Source organism: Ceratina calcarata, unplaced genomic scaffold (genome assembly GCF_001652005.2).
Source record: "Ceratina calcarata isolate Rehan_Ccalc_2016 unplaced genomic scaffold, ASM165200v1 scaffold203, whole genome shotgun sequence".
In the NCBI taxonomy this organism is placed as follows: Eukaryota; Metazoa; Arthropoda; class Insecta; order Hymenoptera; family Apidae; genus Ceratina; species Ceratina calcarata.
This window is the reverse complement of record NW_017141919.1, coordinates 314,302-333,449: the sequence shown is the minus strand read 5'-3', so window position 1 is coordinate 333,449 and position 19,148 is coordinate 314,302. Positions and strand designations below refer to the sequence as shown.

The window sequence follows — 19,148 nt, the reverse complement described above, 5'->3', positions numbered from 1 at the left end:
ACGAACCTCAGAAGGACCTGCTATCTTCGTTTACCTTTCTCGTCGATTCGGACACGTTTATATGGACCGTTTATTTTGAAAGTGGTGTAAGTCCATTTTTGAGAAAAATGAGATATCACGTAATTCATGCTAAATTAAGCATGAATTACGTGATATCTCATTTTTTTCAAAAATGGACTCACACCACTTTCAAAATAAACGAATAAAAATGTTCGCCGTCGCTTGAACCGATGGTTGATGTTTCGCTTTCGATTTTCTTCGTTAAACTACGTAAATACTGGCCGAACACGACCAAGTATAATCCATACAGGCAATTAATTACTTGGGGAGGGGTTATGACGGGCCACGAAAATAGCCGTGGATAATCGGCGCGAAAAGCGGCCACGCAAATATTTGCATCTACATTACGGCCTATCGATGGCTTGTGAATTTTGGATACGAGCTATTTTTAGCTGGCCTGAGCAGGCAGTCTGTCGATCTATTCTTCAGGCCGCAGTTGAGGATGCGCAAACGATCGCGCCGCTGCCGCACACGGCCGTTGATTTAATAATATCGGGATGCGAAACAAAAGGTGAAGGAATCGATAGGAGACGCGAGGGGATAAAGCACCTCGTCGTGTCGTCTCGTCTCCGATTGGTGCCAATTAAGCCTCGTCGGACCGGCTACGAGTGTACTTTACGCGATGACTTTGTGCGAAAGAGAGTGACAAAAAAAATATACGATCGGTGTAAGTCACAAAGCGTGGAGAACGTACTGTCACGGCTTTCACGACACAATTAATTCATAGAGTTGGAAAGAGAACAAGGCGGAGGGGAGGGGTTGTATGGCGGGATAGAACGACTCGGCGAACGTGAGCACTCGACGACAAGAGGAAAGAAGTACTGGTGAAATTGTGGTCGTTCAAACGAAACAGAATCGCAATCAAAGCTAACCCTCTGCCGATTAATTAGTCGCGGGAGGGAATTTATGACAGACAAGAGAACCGGCCGGCTGTTGAGTAAATTTAACCAACGACGCGTACCATTAATACTCGCACAATCGATACGAGTGTAAAATACGATATAAATTGTCACTAGATTGCGAGAACAGGTTTTATTCACGTTCGACGTATCGGAATTTTTTGTTTAATGAATGAGAAATAGTAGCTTATACTTGGAAGGAAATGGGTAGATAAAGTGGTGTACAACGAAAACAAAAGGAAAGATATCCGTATCAGTTTTGCGAGGGTGCACATCCGCTGCTTAATCGGAAAAAGTGGTGGCCGATAGGCGCGAGAAGGTATCTCATTGATCCGACCAGAAATTTCAGGCACTGACGTGGGCCATGATTTGGAATATAAAAGCGCGATTGACAAAGTAGAACGATAGCAAACAGATTGGTATCGAACGGTATTGCGTGGATGCGAAGGATAAAGGAGGCGCGGAAGGGTGCGGTAGACATATTAGAGCAAGTGACAAGACTCACCTTGTCTGAGGGTATGTTGCGCGAACTCATCGTAGATGGTGGCGAAGGTGTCGCTGGGAATCCAGAGGCCGTCCGTAATTTGACCCAAAGCCCGCTCTCCGAATGGCACAGATATGTTAACAAACGATGACAGCAGCGGCGAAAAGACCAGCAGTGGTGCGACGCACTTTACTCGATGAAAACACACTCACGCACAGCTCACTATTCCGGGACCATTTCGGCCCGAGCCTTCGCGCTGCCCGATCACACACCTCCGACACCTGTCGTTACTTGTACATGTCGGGTGCAAAGTATTTGGGTAACATCTTGCAGACAATGCACGGAATTACGATCTGTAATTTGCACCGCACGCACCCACCGTCCCAGTCTCAGAGCCAAACACATAAAATGGCGATGCTGAGACGATGCAGCTTTCCGGGGAAGCTTCGGTCACGGAGTACGCGATTGGACTAGTTGACGCGTTCGATGCTCGCGACAGGTGGCAGTGGGAGGACCGACAGTAGTGCCACGCGCGGTCTATTTGAAAACTAAATCGGATTTGCGAACGAAGCTTACCGGAAACATGTGTTATGAGTTTATAAGAGTCTATTCATAACACTACGGATGTTCTTTAAGCAATAAATAATTATTTTTGTATTGTTGCTGTATTTAATATTTTTATATAATTTTTGCAAACCATACGAATTTATAGTTTTTCAGTAGAGGGTAATGGTTAATAATTGTACTTAATATTCTTGTAAATGACCTTTTAAGTCGCTCCATAACCTAACTCGATTGCTCTACGAGACTGCGAGCATTAATATTTTGACAGTTTCGAATGATACGTTATTCTACTTCGCTGTCCCGCATGTATACAACTGGAAATTATGTATAAAACAAAAAACTCTGTGTGTATCTGACGCACAATGAAATTTCTGTGACAAATTGCTTATGGAAATATTTTCTAAAAATGTCCGCAATTATAGATGATAAAGTGGTTGCAGGAGCGAAATCTGCAAACATTGTTAAAGAAGACCCTATTGTAGCATTGACGGTATGCACACTGATTTCATGATGATAATCAAACAATTATTATATAAAACTTCTGTTTATTTTAGGAAAGAGTAAATGCACTATATCTCTTTCGTGATCACTATTTTGAAAATCACTCGATTGAAGAGGCGATTAAAAAAAATCAAGATGTTGAAAAGGAAATGAAGGATACCATAAACAAATTTGATGAATGTAAGGGATATGAAATTGATGGATCGAGAGCAAAGTATTACTACCTGAAAGGGAAGGCTCTAAATGTCACAGAACGCTTTATACCTCAGGCAGAAGAATTGTTAACTAAAGCAGTAAAACTAGAACCTAATTTAGTAGAAGCATGGAATGAATTAGGAGAATGTTATTGGAAAAATGATGATATTCAAACAGCAAAGAATTGTTTTGTGGGAGCTTTACGTCATGTAAAACATTATTTTCTCATTATTATTTATAATTATGATTAGGTCTTCAGACACTATTATACAATGATAATGAACATTTTAGGGTAAGAATAAAGTGTCATTGAGAAATTTGTCAATGGTACTTAGACAAGAAACAATTTGTAGCGATGAGCAACGAATAGAAAATATACAAAAGGGCGTGGAGTCTGCTAAAGAAGCGGTTAGTCTTGATGCAACTGATGGAGTGTCCTGGGCAGTCTTAGGAAATGCCTATTTGTCTTCCTTTTTTACAATTGCACAAAACCCCGCTGTCTTACGACTGTGCATGTCAGCTTATGCACAGGCAGTAAGTTAATTGCGATGCTAACTCTCTTAAACTTTCATTATTTATTTAACAATTAGAGATAATTAAATTATTTTTAGGAAAAAGACGTTATAGCTAAAAGTAGTCCTGATTTATTTCACAATAAGGCAGTAGTAAGTATATTTTATTACTTTACAGAATATCGACGCTGCTTAATATTTGGCATTTGTTTAACTAAATTATGTTAGGCCTCAAGGTATCAAGAAGAGTACAGTTTAGCACTCGAATCGTTTGATCGAGCAATGCAATTAGATCCAACATGGGAAAGACCACGTAACAAGAAGGACGAATTGTTACAATATTTAAAAGATGTGCAAAATGCTATAAACAATAAAGGAAGAGTAAAGCCGAAGAAACTGTACCAAATGATAAGGGTATCTAGTTCTTTTCTAAATAATACACCTTGTTTTATATGATTATCACAGAATGTGTTCAAGCTCTCTTTCTTCCGATAAGATTCTACAAGCTTAATATATGATGCTGGTACCTATACGTATTTATAGGTTTCTGATTAAATGTAGGCATTGGATGTTAAGCATTTGGGACCATATAAGGGTGGCTCTTTTACTTCGGGCCAGGAGACTATAAAGCTAGATTTAGTATCGCTAAAAGACTTATCAGTCGGTGTAAATCCAGAGAAAGTTATATTTGGAAAAGTAATATGCTGGATAGAAGATTGTGTACCCTTGTGAGTCGAACAATCGAAAATTTGAAGAAACATCCAAAATTAAGAGAAATAATAAAATGCATATTTATATATAATTCTTTTAGCACTTTTTGTCTCGTTGACGAAGAGAAAATATGTATCGCTGTAACAGTCTACAATCTTGCAAAAGGCCGTGGAGTCGCAGTGGGAGATTCTGTTGCTATACCTGAACCTTTTGTAATTCATCAAAAATTCTCTTACCTGAACAACGTTAGTATTACCACATACAAATATTTGTCGTCAAATAAATTACGTAATATTTTGTTTCAGGACTTTGACTTTAAATCTATACGTGTTGAAACTCCAGTTATAATGGTTGTTAATGGAAGAAAATTGGGTAGGGAGAAAGAAGTATCCGCAAAATTATACACGTTCAAAAAACACGATTGAGATTTGCATAAATATTCGTTCACGAATTTCTAGTGGAACGTAGCTAGTGGTAAAGTTTCCTTTCACTCGAAATCTGAATCAATGTCACCATCAAAAGTTAATGTGATATTCAAATCTTCGATCTAAGTATTATTATTCATAGGATTATATACGATTCTTACTACAGTCAATATCTCTGGAGATAGGCCAATACACTTACGATTGTTGCGCGTTTAGGAAGATATCGTTCAAGTTAAAAACCTTTTACATAATTTTACTCTCTTTTTACACGAAAGTTCACGTCATATAAGTATCGTTATATTTTATTCTTATGTTAACCAAGAAAAAGAAACTTGAAGAATCCGAACTACTGATTGGTTTACGTACAAGCAATACAGATTTTTACACGTAGCCCAATCTACAAAGTTTTATACTTTTATTAGTACGCATTTTTCAAGTTCCTTCTGTTAACTCATAAGTATGACAATTACAGTATAGTTTTTATATATAGTACAACTGAATCGATATAAAAATACTGATTTTTTATAATACACCTTAGTGTATTTTTCAAATGATCTTTGAGCATTCTTTTTAACCAACTTGTTTCGCACTTTTATTATGTTTATTGTTATAACTAGGTTTATGAAAAAAGTCGCCAATTAATCAAACGCGAGGAGTATCGTATCAAACCGAGCGAACTGACTTTTTTCTTCTAGGTTCCACTCAGTCGTTTCATCGTGCCAATAAACACCTCATCTGATACACGTACTAACCATTGTTTTTACACTCAAATACTCACATTGAATCGTTCAAAAATCGGTTGGAAAACGTCCATAACTTTATAAGCTAATAAACATCATGCGTATATTTATTTTGAAACGTCATTCGTTTATCGAATTTCACGTTCGGGGAAAAAAACTCGACGCGAAAAACAAGAAAAAAGACAGCGACTTCCGTTCCCGAGTTTTTTAAAGAGCTTAGACAAAGATGGAAGAGAAGTAATATCAAGACTAAAACGACAAAACACGGGAACGGGAAGTTCGCCCATTTTTTCAGTCACTTCTGCGAAAATTGCTTGTGATATACATATAATATATATATATTTAAAACGTTTGTATAAAAATGTCTTCTATGGTCGATTATAGTAATAAATACTTATTTAATAACAACATTGTAGTTGGGCGTTTCTCTCTTAAATCCTAGCGTTTTATTAAACGGAGAAACAATAGTGAACTTTCGAGGGGACCGTGACTGCATGACTGACTCTTCGAATACTGTAGCAGTGAGAAATTCTTCGTTCGAGTCATCATCGGTCATCACCTTTTCCGGTAAATGCGTACGTACACTTATACCGTCGCCTTCCACGCGCGTATTCGAGCGGTACGTACATCCCGTTACGTGAAACGAAGGGTGCATCAACGTTTTTTCTTTCACATGTTCACCTCCCATAGCTTAAAGTAATTGTCGATCACCTCGAGGAACCAGTCGCGTCTCAGCGGGTCCTTGAAAATCGGCGCCAGCGTCCGTAGCTGCAGCTGAAGCAATGCCTCGTTCACCAGCAACCCGTCCAGTTGCTTCAGCAGCATCGCGTCGCCGTGCAATTTCAGTAGGCTCGCGTACGAGAAAATGTAATATTGGTTTCGCAGACGTTCCACCGCCCATGTCTCGACCGTGCGGTTTCCGCTCGCCGACTGTATCGAACCCATGTGCTCCGCGTACCACGGCGAGAAATAGTTGCTCAACTCCAGATTCGATAGGCTCGCCACGCCGCGCGTCTTCAGCCGCTCCTTGATCCGCAAGTACGCTTGCGGTGAGTATACGAACACCTGAAACGATCAAGTTTTTGCTATTAATTAAAAAAATTGATGAGAATTTATTGATATACATTTTTCTATTGCTAATGACTCGGAACGCTCATCAACGTCATGATTGATTCTTTAAAATTCGCTGTCGGAACGGGATATGTAATAGTAACGTTGCACCACACACGCATTACTTAAGGCTATAATTTGGCCCATAAGAAGAGAACGATTAAATGTTACAGGCGGTTCTGTTTGGCAACGTTCTGTAACGCGAATGGTACCGCTGTGATAATGTCAGGGGAAGATTCAAATGGATTCTCGGAAGTGAACCTTGTAGCAATAAACTTGCCGCGTCGATAAATCATCGATTATTGTTCTTGCGCAAGTTGTAAAACGAGATACGTTGGTCGAAGTGCTTACCATTATGTTTAAGCGATCGGTTGCATGAACGTTTTTCAAAGAATAAATGATTTAAACGACAAGCTAATCAATTTAATTAACGGAAGCGAAAGATTTATTAACGTGTAGTTATAAATTTCTTGGTGTTTCCCCACAAGGAGCATTATCAATTAATAACAGATCAGTTATTTATCGTATTGTTATGAAAGTTACATAATTTAGTTCCTTTAACGAAACAAATATTACGTATGTTAATGAGAAAATAAATCTTCAAGTCTTATCACTGTCCTTCATCGTAAAATGTTTGTTTGCTCTCACCTGATACAAAGAGTTTCCAGTGACGTAAGCGGCGATGTAATGTGATCCGAAGTGTTTGATGAACCGCACCACGCTCGCAGTGTCTCCGACCGTGATGTTTTCCGTTTCCCGGAGAACGGACTCATCGAGGATCATCGTGTCCGCGGTTCCAGCCAGTTTCTGGTTTTCGCGGAACCTGGCGACGCGCACCAGCACGTAGCAATAATCGCCGGTGATGAACGACGAGTTGATGCCCAAATGCCGGGCAATCGCGGCTTTCGACCAGCTGGCGGTGAACGCACGCCACGGCCTCTCCAGTCGTTCGAACGCGAAGTCCCGGAAATAGGCCTGCAGGAGTTGGCGAACGTTGTCGCAGAACTCCATGTGAAACTCGCCGTCGAAGACGGCCGTCTGTTGGCGGGACCTAATCACCACCGGATCCGGATTCCTGAAAACATCTAGCGTTGGCTCGCGGAAGATCCAGGTGTCTGTGTCGTTCCTCGGGACTACCCTCATGCTGATGCTGAGGTAGCCGTAGCGGCTGAAGATATTCACGGCGCCGCCAAGACGCGGTTTCTGCGTCTCACTACTGAGACTTATGCCCGTCAGCAACGCGATCGACCACGCCAGGAGCACGAATCGCGTGCGCGACATCTCTCGCGGCTGCCTGCGGCGAAATCACCTGCAACGAGATTTCTCTAATTGTGAGACTGTGGAACGATCGTGACTGAAATAGGATGGATTTAGATAAGAAACAAAGGAGATAATTATTTGACATCTGACTCGAACACAAGAAATTCTATGAGACCTTGCGTGTTACAATGTCAATTAAAAATATAAGTACTATTCGCCTTGACTTCATTTCCGTAATACGGAAGCCTGAGAAACTAGCGATGACTCTTGAAAACTCTTCCTTTATTCATACAACTACACAAACAACAAACAAACAAAGTTAGAAACAAACTGTTGATTTTATACATTTTTAAAAACTTGGATAAGGACACAAGCATGAGATCAAAGTATAATACACATCATTATTTTGAAAGGTTGTAAACATCAATGTAGATTTTATTTTATAATTTCACAATAGTAATGATTTATTTTGCAACAAAGTCTGTCATGTATGCTTAAAGCAATTTCCTCTTTTTATCGAGAAATATCTCAAAAGGGCGGTTTTTTCAACGGAAGAGTTTTCACGATCAGTCGTTCGTCTCGGTTCGCCGACTACACACGATGCGTGCTTCTCGATAAACATGTATTACGCGACGAGATTGATCTCCAGCATGCACGCTGACTACGGTTTATGAGCCGCTAGGTGTTAACGGTACGTTTCACAGAGATTGTTCGACAACGAAAAGCCCAAGGCACACTTCCGTGTGAATAGTTGATTAGAATCAAATCAATTCTTCACTATTATAACTGGAAGCACTGCATACGAATATAACCAGTAGTCAATTGTTTCAAGGATAAGATATTATATTGGGTTGTCCGGAGAGTTCGTGCTGCTTTTTGCTAATCGGCATTAGAACAGGTCTGAGCATATCAGGACATTAATAAAGTGCAAATGGTACAATTATATTAACAAAACAAGTTAAAAATGTAGAATTTACATGTACGTGTGTAAGGGTACGCAGTAGCCTGTTGGACATGCCACCTACCTTCGGGTCGTTATGGCGCTCCTTAATATCCCGAAAGGTGATATTTCAGGCATCGTTGGGAATAGTTATTTAGTAAAATTAGCTGATATTTAATAAAAAAATATGTTACAAAGTAAAGCAAAAATCGTAGTTATTACATTTAATTCCAGACGATGATTGTTCGGAATAAAATAAGGACTACGCCGGTTTGGAATGTACATTAAACTAAACATCGAGTATTATGTACAATATTAAATATTATACATAATTCAGTAAATTTTCTATCTAAATCGGTACGAATTTTCCAGACAACCCAGTGTAATTTTCGTATTTTTAATTATTGTCTTTTCTGTGAACTGTTAAGTACTTGACACGAGATATTGAAGTTTAGCTGTTTTTCAAATGAAAAATAACATTTTTCATACCGTATCATCACAAAGTAATCAAATTCATTACATTCATTATCTACTGAATGATTGTCGTAATTAATCATGCAACACCCGAAGGTTATTCATTCAATGTTCCATCTTTATTGTGCTATATGTATGTACATAGGCAGACATAACCATGAGAAAGTGTTTCAAGAGCAAGGTTTTATCGTAAGCTGGTTACAGTGATTTTGCCTATGCACGGATCGCGCGATGCTCGAAGGTCGTTCTGGACCGTTGGATTCCTTCCAACCTGGCAGTCGTCCTAGCAACAACTGTTTTGCATTGACGATCATCTGGAGGAATATCGTAGGTAATTACATACTCATTGAACACTTCTCTATGTTAGATTACTCAATTATTCATTCGCACTGTGATAATCACCGTGATTTGATGATCATTTATAATTCGAGTACAGATTTTTGCAATAAATTTAGTGTTCAATGTATTTAATTAATTTTCCCTATTTGGAAAATTCTATTTGAAAAAATGAAATGTGCAGAAGATATAAATAATAATATTGCATGTGATGTATAAAAGTATGCAGAAATACAACAAGAATAATCTAAAGCATAAAACAAAATCGAAAGTATATTTGTTTTAACTGAAACCATAAACGTTTCATTTTGCACAAAAGTTATTATCATACAAAAAGTTGCCACAGGTGTATTTATATTGTATTACATAATATTGTCAATTTTAATAAAGAACGAATCGAGGTTGCAACATCACATCGTAAGCACAAATACGGCGCACGATATTGAAAGCGTGTAAAACAAAAACGTACGATTGTAAGCATTATGTAATGAGCATTAAGCAAGTATGCGAGATTCCTTACAGCACGCGAGTAAGATTAATATCGCTTCTTTTGTCTACATGTGTATACTGAAATCATGCAGAGGATGCATTCTCTGATCGCTGTTATGAAATAAAATTTTAATTGAATTAAGTACGTGGATTAATTTTATAATGACGTTAAAATAATATAAATAATAAAAATATGAAGAATATGGGGATCAGGATACTGGGTAATAAAAGCAAGCGAGAACTAAAAACACATTTTACTTGTAATAAACGCTGATGCATGTAAACGTTAAGCATAGATTGCAAGTTTAGCAGCCACCTATCAATCATACTCCAACGTGATTTGGAATCACCCACCCACATAATGGGGAACTTTTCGTCGACTTATCTCAAGAAGAAAATCGTTCCATATACCCGGATTTACAGAAATGGCGTTGCGAACGAAAGTACCGTGCATATTTATGAGATGTAACAACAAAGTGTTCCGTCGTACAAAATCGGCGCCTCAAGGTGATTTCATCGTTACCTTTTTAGTACGTAAGTACAAAGGAAAGTATGCGAAGTTATTAACGTCAACGTCAAGGAATAAGTATTCTGTCTTTGCTTAAGAAGTGAATAAAACAATCTACCTTCGTTCATTTCTTAATTAAGTATTTCTTGTCTGATAAATTAATATTGCATTAAATAAATGAGTTGACAAAAAAATCAATTGTAAAAACTTTGTGAAATCTTATATATCCAAGATGATAATCGGTTTTTATTCCTTTCTACATGAAACAGTTCATAGAAATCTGGAGTATATTCATTTGATGTACAATGAGAAATTAAGATAAGGGATGAAATCACGAAGTTGATAAGACATGTAAAATTACAAAGTCAAATCAAACTGACGTACAAAATTAAATCTTGGCACTCAATAAGAATTCCATTGAAGAGAGTATGCAACATGTATACACGGAGTCGGAGACAGCGGGGCTTCCAAATTAGTGAAACGGAAGTGGAACAGGGTCCACTTTCGCCATCCTCCATTAAGCGAAGGAAAGTGGTTTGTTGCCGCGATTAGAAGTTCAGGGGCGTACTAAACGGGTGAAGTTCACGCATTCCTCGTGCATGCACCACGCATTGTTCCCGCCTTCGCTTCGTTCTCGAACCAAATTGACATTCTCCTTGAAAATTCAAGGACGGCGAAAGGGAAACTCATCGGTTCCCCGTAAGCCGCGTGAGCAATCGCTCCGTGAAATGTAATCACGTTTATGGCTTAAAAATCGTTGAAACGAGGAACTGTGTAATTGTTTGGCGTTGGCGCGCGACGAACGTCTTCGACCGAGCGTAACGCGTAGAAAGTCTCGTGAAATTTTCGCGTAAGCAGCCTCAACGATGTTTCTTGCGCGCGATGCTGCACCGAGGCATTTATAAACCGTTGTGTAATAGGTGTTATGCATCGAACGGCCGACGGCACGGGGGAGACGTTGCCGCAAGATAAACGACCTCGTCGATTTTAAAGGGGGAATTTCGTAACTTTCCAGGTGCACGTTTACATGTCTGCGTTATGTCTTATAAGCAAGATTAAAGAGTGTATTTTATCTTGTAATACATGTATACCTGTTACATGTATTGAATCAGTATAACGGGATTGATTTTTCTGAAAGTGTATCTCATCATTTGCAGCTTTGTGTATATGGAACAAAAACGCAAAGATGTTAAGAGTTTGTCTCTTGTATCGAGTACCAATAACATAATGCAAATGACGAAATTGTATTACAGTAGGACCTTTGTTATCCGAAATAATTATGTTCAGCTTGATAGAGTAATTGAATAATCGAACTCGGATAATTGAAGGATATGAGAATCAGAATTGAATTACTATGCAACACTAGTGGTATAACGTATAATCGGTGTTTGGGTAATCGATATTCAGATAGTCGAGATTCCAAATGCATTGCATTTTCTAAAATCAGTGGTAACGCTGTCACAGCAACCGCGATCGATGTAGCTGTCATTTGAAAAACACCACCTAACCGCACGTCGACGATCATTAGAACCGGTAAAATCGTACCTTGTCGTAGAAAAGGATGCGTCGGGGATGCGGCAGCGTCTAAGGAGAATGTCGAACGTCGAACGAGGGACACCGTTGTGAACGAAATCGATGCGTTTCCATACGCGGACGCGCGTAAGTAACGCGACGAATGGCCGTGGGCATGAAAAAATCACCATTGGAAGAACAATCGAGTGCACGCGGCTGGTGCGATTCAGTTGTCGACAAGAGGCGAGTTCTACTTACGTGACGCAGAAGCAAATGGGGAGGAATTGTTTAAGTAGCGCGCCGCGGCATAGCGAAAGGGATCTCCGCGCGGCGGATTAGACACCGGAAGCGGTGCCACAAACGAATCATACTCCAGGCGAGATGTCTTTTCAATCGGCTACGATTTAAATAAAACAGTCATTACGCGCTAGTGGCTAGTTTATTGCACGAGTAATGGTTTCATTAGTGTGACACCGAGTACAATTTGAATCGATATTACAAAAGAAACAATAGCGAACGTATAAGAACATGAATGTGTAGAAAAAATTATAACTGCAGTTTGTAATGTATAAAGCTATATATAATAGAATATTAAAAACTGAACGCATACTTCAATGTTGATCTAAAACAATTTTTCTGGCCTCTATTATCAAAGTGAATTAATGTATGAGTTACTGTATGAAATATTGTATCAATTCTTGTATTAAATATTATGTCCATCCATCCATTATCGCATCAATCATTATATTAAAGATTCTGTCAAATTATAATGTGAATATTTAGAATATAGCGGCATTTTTTAAATTCCAATTTGACGAATGAGTTTGCAAATCGTTTGTCGTTTGTAATTATCGACTTTCTCGCAGCTGCTTTCCTCGTGGCCGCACGCAGATTTACGATTATTCGAGTGATTTAGCAAAGTTGAAGCTAGTTACATAGTTAAGCCTGTAATTTGCATTCAACTCCCAAGACGTTTGGACGCACGCTGCATAGGAGACAGAAAATTTAGAGAAACGGAGGAAAGACAAATGATTATCACAATTATTGGCGATCGTGAATCACAGTGCAGGTGCACTTTAAGTGCGCGTTACTACGTGCTCATTATTTACAGATCTATCGAGTTCGCGTTCTTCGTAATATGTGTATCCCTAAAATGGCAGGCTCAAAGTGGCAAAGGAAAGAAGTGTGACAAAAAATGAAGGACTAGTTGGAACTGGATTTCTTTGAACGATCACACTGTTTTCCTAGCTTAAATGAATTTTGCGTGAATTATTTTAAAAAACGGGCTCGTAAATCTCGAAAGAACCGGAGCACTATTAGGTTTCACTCACAATCAGCTTACAAGCAAGAATTCCATTCATTCAAGGTTGTCACTTTCCAGACTCGCGAAAACGTTGAAACAACTAAGACAAACCAGGACAAGTTCTGTTCTCTAAATTCTTATATAAACTTGAATGTCTGAACCAATTAATGTCTGTTGTAGAAATCTAATAAGAAGTCACGCTTCTCCATCTGTGACATCTAACGCACAAAACGCTGCAATGCATGCTATTCGATTGACCTTTGCTCTCACTATTTTCCAAGTCCCTTAATGTATCTCGTTAGACAAAGTCTCTCGCTTAAAAGCAAACACATCGATCTTTTCTGTTAATGACACGGGCGCAGATGAAAATGACGTGTTCCCTTCATACCCCGCATTGCAATCGTATGACGGATTTAGAAAGGGAGACACGCAATTCGTAAATAGAATCCGCGATCCCGTCCAACCTGGTCGTGATCTATTTTCCTTCCCAACTGCTTGTTCTGTGCATGACGCACGCAAAAGTCACAAACGATTTTACATCATATGTGCTATAAATGGAATAACAATAGACAGACAATTTCTGATAATATTGTAATGAATGCAGAAAATCTTTTTAGGTTTTAATATAAAGATAATTTTATACCAAACTTTTTACCCAATTCTTATGAGAAAATGGTTAAACATCCGGCTTTAAAATTCTTGACGAACGAGAATCGTCTGACTCTTTCGCATATTAGCATTTGCCAGCATCTTGACATTTCAAGAAATGACAGTTACCCGAAAGGAAGACTAGATATGACATGATAAAACTGAGTCCCGACTTTATCGTTAATATACTCGAAATATTCGCGGGATTACTCATTGACTCGTGCACGTGCACTTCGTTCTCTCCGATCGGTCGCATTTCGACGCTTGACATTGGTTAAACGGTTTCGTTTAAACCTACACAACGCGACGACCCTATCGAGACAAAGATGCACGCATTTCTTATTGTTTCATATTTTATCATTTTGTTCCTTTTCCTCTTTCATTTCTCCTTGGATTCGTCGTTATTTTGTCGAACCCAAACAGAAGGCTCCATGAACTTTTTGCAGTCTCTTTCTCCTCTTTGAAGATATCTTGGATTCTTAGTTATTTTGTCGATTTTATCAATGCTCGCTCATATATGTGAAAACTTTCATTAATGTTACCTCACAGTTTACAGACTTGTGTTCCATCCATTGAAATCTGATTTCTATTCGCTTTGTAATAAGTAATTCGTCGACGATTGAATAAACTGCGATCATACAGGGGATAAAGTGCGACGCGTTTGTTGTTGCGCATCGGTTGGTTTATTAATATAGATATGCTGATATTGCTAGATTATAGCTTCGTACACGCATCGTTATGTTGTTGAATGATAGCGTCGCATTATTATGTCGTTGTGCTGATATTACGTTGATGGTATAATGTGTCATGTAACTTATGCGCACTTTATATGTATAGACTCATGTAAATATAAATATCGTTACACGTTTACGCTGTTTTCATTATGTCAATATTTGCCAATATTCTGATAAATATTTAAACTATATATATATATTTCAGTAAACGATAAATACTATTAACATGCATGAATACAAAATTCATTCTAAACGATAGACTGTCCGAACTTAAATGGTTGGGGATGTTCAGAGAAAGAATTATTCTCGTTCAACCAATTAACTGGCACAATCAGAGTTAGAAGCTCGACGGTGTAAAAATAACGCGAGCGAAAGAGAAGAGGCCGAGGGTCAAGAAGTCCAGATGGGCTGCCCTACCGGATCACGCAAGTTTATTCTACTTCCGTTAATCAACATTCCCCTTCTGTTGGCAGCGGCTCTCCCTTTCCCCCACGGTACTAATTGTTATGGGTCACTGACTGGACGCTTGTTGCAAGACGGCAGAAGATAACGCGAGCAACCGCCAACGTTGCAGTACCAATCACCGCTGCACTTGTTGCCGCTGCACACTTGTTGCACTAATTCCAAACTAAATCAACGATACCGTCACGGCTCTACGTGACTTGTTAGTCAAACGAATCTTCCGTCTTCACAGTTTTCATTTAAAGCGTGGAGAATGGATTTAAAATACATAAAAGTAAATTAATACTGTTTTGATGAAATTCTTCAAACATTTCATTTTTAGAAGATTATACAATTCTTATCGTGTTTAATTTTAAATTTAGATCAAGACATACTGTTCTACATATTAATTATTAAAACACTCAAACTGTTTAATTCGACGTTTGTCAGAATTTGTATGATCATGCAGCTGAACAAACAAGATGAATCCTTTCGATTGATTAAGTATCAAATTGAATTCAAATGCACTAGTCTGTAAACGCGTATTTTCTGAGCTAACGTTTGATGCGCAGTACATTTTTTACACGATCTGTCGCTTATCTTCGCTCGAGTACTAAAATTTCTGACGAATGAGTTCAGAGAGCATCATTGACAGAACTTTCCATTAAACATTCTCGGAATCTATTGCGTTGCGAAACATTTGCATGATTTTTTTATATTCAGATTATTTACAAGTTGTTCAATTATCAGTAAATAGTTGCTGTTTACAAGAACTATAATCTTAATAATATTGCTGTCCTTTTTCCTTTTGAATTAATTTCAAACATACACGTATTATTTGTGTATAATAATTTCCGAATCGTTTCAAGAAATAAATTATATCATTTAAATTAGTCTGATTATTTATGGTTGATAATGAACTCGTACTACTTTATCGCAAACGTGATTAGCACGTACATGTAACAAATAAAAACACTGTGGCTTTTTATCATCTACATGCAAGTACGTGACACATGAACCTGGATCGGTTGTCTATCTTGTTATCAGTAACGCGATGTTTTGCCTCTACGATATAAGTAAAACGGAAGAAAATTGTAAAACCGTATAAAATGAGACGCTGAGAACGGGAAATACATTTAGAACGGAATCGTACGAGTGCGCATTTGTGTCAGCTGCTCTTATACCGTATAGTTCGATTTATTCTTTTCTTCGTACAACAGAAAATCGTGGTTCCATTGCAAATTTTAGAACGATCGAATTGGGAATTACAAAAACTACAAATATTCATTTGACAAAATTTCAAGTAAAGATAAAAGATGATCGCAGTTTTTTGTTCCATTTTATCGAATTGAAAGCAAATATTGTTTGTTATCTAATGAAGCTGATAGCTAGTAGTCGTCGAGTCACTGTCAATCATATAATCTTAGCTATCGCGGCGTATTTTTCGTTCCAATTTTCCATCAATTTTTCTACATTATACATATAATAAGACAAGTATAAATATAGAACGTTTAACATAACGTAGGTAAAATATATTTTTCTTGCAACTGAACTTCGTTATGTTCTCGAGGTCGTTCACAGACCTGATTCATGAATTTAAATTAGTAGCTGCATGCAGTCGTGAAAAGCAAACGTTAGTTTTATCGAAAGACAAACGAACAGATATTTTACGGCTAGGAAGTAAGTTTGTAAACAGCTATCCACGTTACGGGTGCGCGGGAATGCGACCAAGTTAATCGCTCCCTATTACAATGATAACTGGAGCAGTTCGCTTATTAAATTACTTGCGACTTTGCTATTCGTCACACTCGTGCCAAACGTCTCCACTGTCTTGTTAATTCAAATGGACATAATTAGTCGAAAGCTAGTTTAGAGTAAAACGAACTTCAGTATTTCATATTGTGTCATCGCTTTTTTATAGAAATTTGATACAATATAAAATAGAGATTTTGAATTATTTATGACAAACCGGTAAATATTTCTGTAAGCTTTTAGTATATAAATTTTTCTTGTTCAGTATCAATAGAGATACAATTTTTTTTATTTTAAAATACGTATAAATAAACTAATTTAATAATAAATCTATTTTCACAAATGAATTAATAACAAACCACTTCGAAATCTTGTTTGATATAAAATATTTAACATTGGACAGAATTCGAATGAACAAAAAGCTGCAATCATCACACAAATTAAAGTTTGGCACGAGCATTTTGACCATAATAGTTTCATTTGTTCAAGCGTACGATTAAAATTTTTTCTATTAAATGTTCTACGTAACAAACGACTTCACACATTCCCGCCGGGAATCGATACAATGCTGGACACGGTGTTATCCGTGGCCAACGAACCATGATCTATTAGCATCCTAACAATTTGTGTTTACGATGCGACGCATTTGCACGAATTACACACGCGTCAATATTGAACGCGACACCGTTTACGTATACGACTGATTGATAACGAGTCCGCGGTATCTGTGAATGTGGTGCCACTTGCACTACCACCTAACGGATCCTTCGACATCCCGTTAAAAATTCTTACCACATTATCGAATCTTATTGATGTTTCATTAAAATGTCAAATCCGTTCACCAGATAATTCATGTGTATAATTTTCATAACTTTTGCATAATTCTAAAATTAAATCATCTTTCAATTAAAATAGTCTCTGGTGATTACTAATTTGGAATAAATGTCAGATTTTTTATAAACATTTTTGAAAATATCTTGTAACTTATAAACTGTGTGCATGTCTATAACGAAAATGCTTAGAAGATTATTATTCATTTTTTATTACTCGATGCTTGTGTCATAAATTTCCTGTTGAAATTATTTTGAACAGCCTGCGCTTTGATAGAAGCAACAGTCTGCGCATCTTCGGTTTATAAATCGTTTCCTTAACCCTCGTCGAGGCAAGCGGGAGCAGATTTTTACAGGTCAACGGCAGTACTAAACCTCGTTTACTATTCACCGCCGTGTCATTATCAAACTACGTACACCGAGAGGGAGAAGAAGATTATTCGTATTCCTCTTATATCCCCGAGAATCAGCCTGGCATTTACAGAGGCATTTTAAGTGTATCTTTAGAACTGTGCCGCATAAGAGCACCTCGTTCCCGCGAATACTCGCACGCATCCACCCTATTACCGCTTCAAATCCTACCAAGAGAAAAAAGGTTTCCTCTCTTTCTCTTTTTCTGTCCCAGATTAACATAACTGCATTACCTGATTTACTTGAGTTTATTCTGAATGTTCATACAAAAATGAACACAAGTTCTGACAAAAAACAAACAATTAATGGCATATACAAAAGCATACTAATAATGGAGTTAGTAAACATGCAGATAGCTCAAAAAAAGCATAGAGACATATTTGTTTGCATCCATTAAAAACGTCAACCAAAAAAGAAGAAAAAAATTCTTGTCCACCTTGGACGGAAGGTACGCACGTCTCGCTTCGTGGTTATAAAATCCCTGAAGCGTCGATTTCGCGCCATCACTGTATCGGCGATTATCATAAAAAGAGAAGATACCTGCAAGGCTGAATGAATAATTCTCCCTGCCGCATCGGCAACGCTCGTCCCGTGACATTTGCACGAACACGCTTGCGATACGCGACTAACTATCAGCCAGACGAGATTCCTGGCGAAACGAGGATCCTCTTGCGCCACAGGCCTGGCCAGAACAACAGATCCTGCGCCATATGAGAAGCCAATCGTGAAGTTCACGTTTCCATTCTAAATTTATGAGTAAGTGATTTTGCAATAGCATATTTAAATTACAATGCTTTGGTATACGGATTTGGATATTGTTTATGTATTATAAATTATTTTGTCCCAATTCTAAGGATTATTCAATTTACAATAAAGATAAAGAGAAATGGAAATGTGACTCATATATAGTGAACTCCAAATTATTGTCTAAGAGAAGCGATCGAATATTAAATGTGAAGGTCAAATAAGACTGGGTCCGAACATGCAAAAAAAAGACCGGAGAACGCAGTCGCAAACGCTTATTGAAACGGACAAATTTCGATTCGGAAAATAATGACCACTCGATACATCCTGGAAAACGATTCAGCCTTAGTTCCAGGACAACCCCTAGCTTCGAGGGGAAGGGCCTGATTTGTAACACCCGCAAATGTTTTGTACGTCGTGGTAACTCGTAGCGTTATTGTCCAAGATCCAAGTATTCCTTCTTTTAGTTTCTTATAATCGACACAGATGTTAAAAAAAGAAAGTACCAATGTGCAGACTGAAAGCATTACGTAATCTTTTTACTCTCTAAAATAATAAATAATTC

At 38.0% G+C, this 19,148-nt stretch overlaps 3 protein-coding genes and 1 long non-coding RNA gene across 5 annotated transcripts in view; 2 read left to right on the top strand and 2 right to left on the bottom strand.

Annotated features, from left to right (window-relative positions):
* Nucleotides 1-1,888, bottom strand: part of UBL3 (ubiquitin like 3) — a 97,071-nt gene extending 95,183 nt beyond the window's left edge. The window contains exon 1 of the mRNA XM_018019728.2: nt 1,465-1,888. Coding sequence (XP_017875217.1) covers nt 1,465-1,494 — 30 coding nt within the window. The 5' untranslated portion in view covers nt 1,495-1,888. The remainder of the gene's footprint in view (nt 1-1,464) is intronic.
* A 175-nt stretch (nt 1,889-2,063) lies between these two features.
* On the top strand, nt 2,064-4,375 carry LOC108622064 (tetratricopeptide repeat protein 5). Its single transcript, XM_018019720.2, has 8 exons — nt 2,064-2,497; nt 2,562-2,912; nt 2,995-3,237; nt 3,315-3,368; nt 3,444-3,629; nt 3,777-3,943; nt 4,027-4,171; nt 4,232-4,375. Exons 1-8 carry the CDS (start codon nt 2,414-2,416, stop codon nt 4,349-4,351), a joined length of 1,350 nt encoding a protein of 449 aa, XP_017875209.1. The 5' UTR covers nt 2,064-2,413; the 3' UTR covers nt 4,352-4,375.
* Nucleotides 4,376-4,588: 213 nt separating this feature from the next.
* Nucleotides 4,589-19,148, bottom strand: part of tsl (membrane-attack complex domain containing protein torso-like) — a 23,190-nt gene continuing 8,630 nt past the window's right edge. Inside the window, exons 2-4 of one of the 2 annotated variants that reach the window (XM_018019724.2) lie at nt 18,380-18,540; nt 6,850-7,510; nt 4,589-6,156 (exon numbers count right to left, since the gene is read on the bottom strand). In XM_018019724.2, coding sequence (XP_017875213.1) covers nt 5,761-6,156; nt 6,850-7,482 — 1,029 coding nt within the window. In that variant the 5' untranslated portion in view covers nt 7,483-7,510; nt 18,380-18,540 and the 3' untranslated portion in view covers nt 4,589-5,760. The remainder of the gene's footprint in view (nt 6,157-6,849; nt 7,511-18,379; nt 18,541-19,148) is intronic. The other variant, XM_018019723.2, reaches the window with a different exon arrangement.
* Nucleotides 18,521-19,148, top strand: part of LOC113463948 (uncharacterized) — a 4,819-nt gene continuing 4,191 nt past the window's right edge. The window contains exons 1-2 of the long non-coding RNA XR_003388781.1: nt 18,521-18,595; nt 18,694-18,993. This is a non-coding gene — a long non-coding RNA (uncharacterized LOC113463948). The remainder of the gene's footprint in view (nt 18,596-18,693; nt 18,994-19,148) is intronic.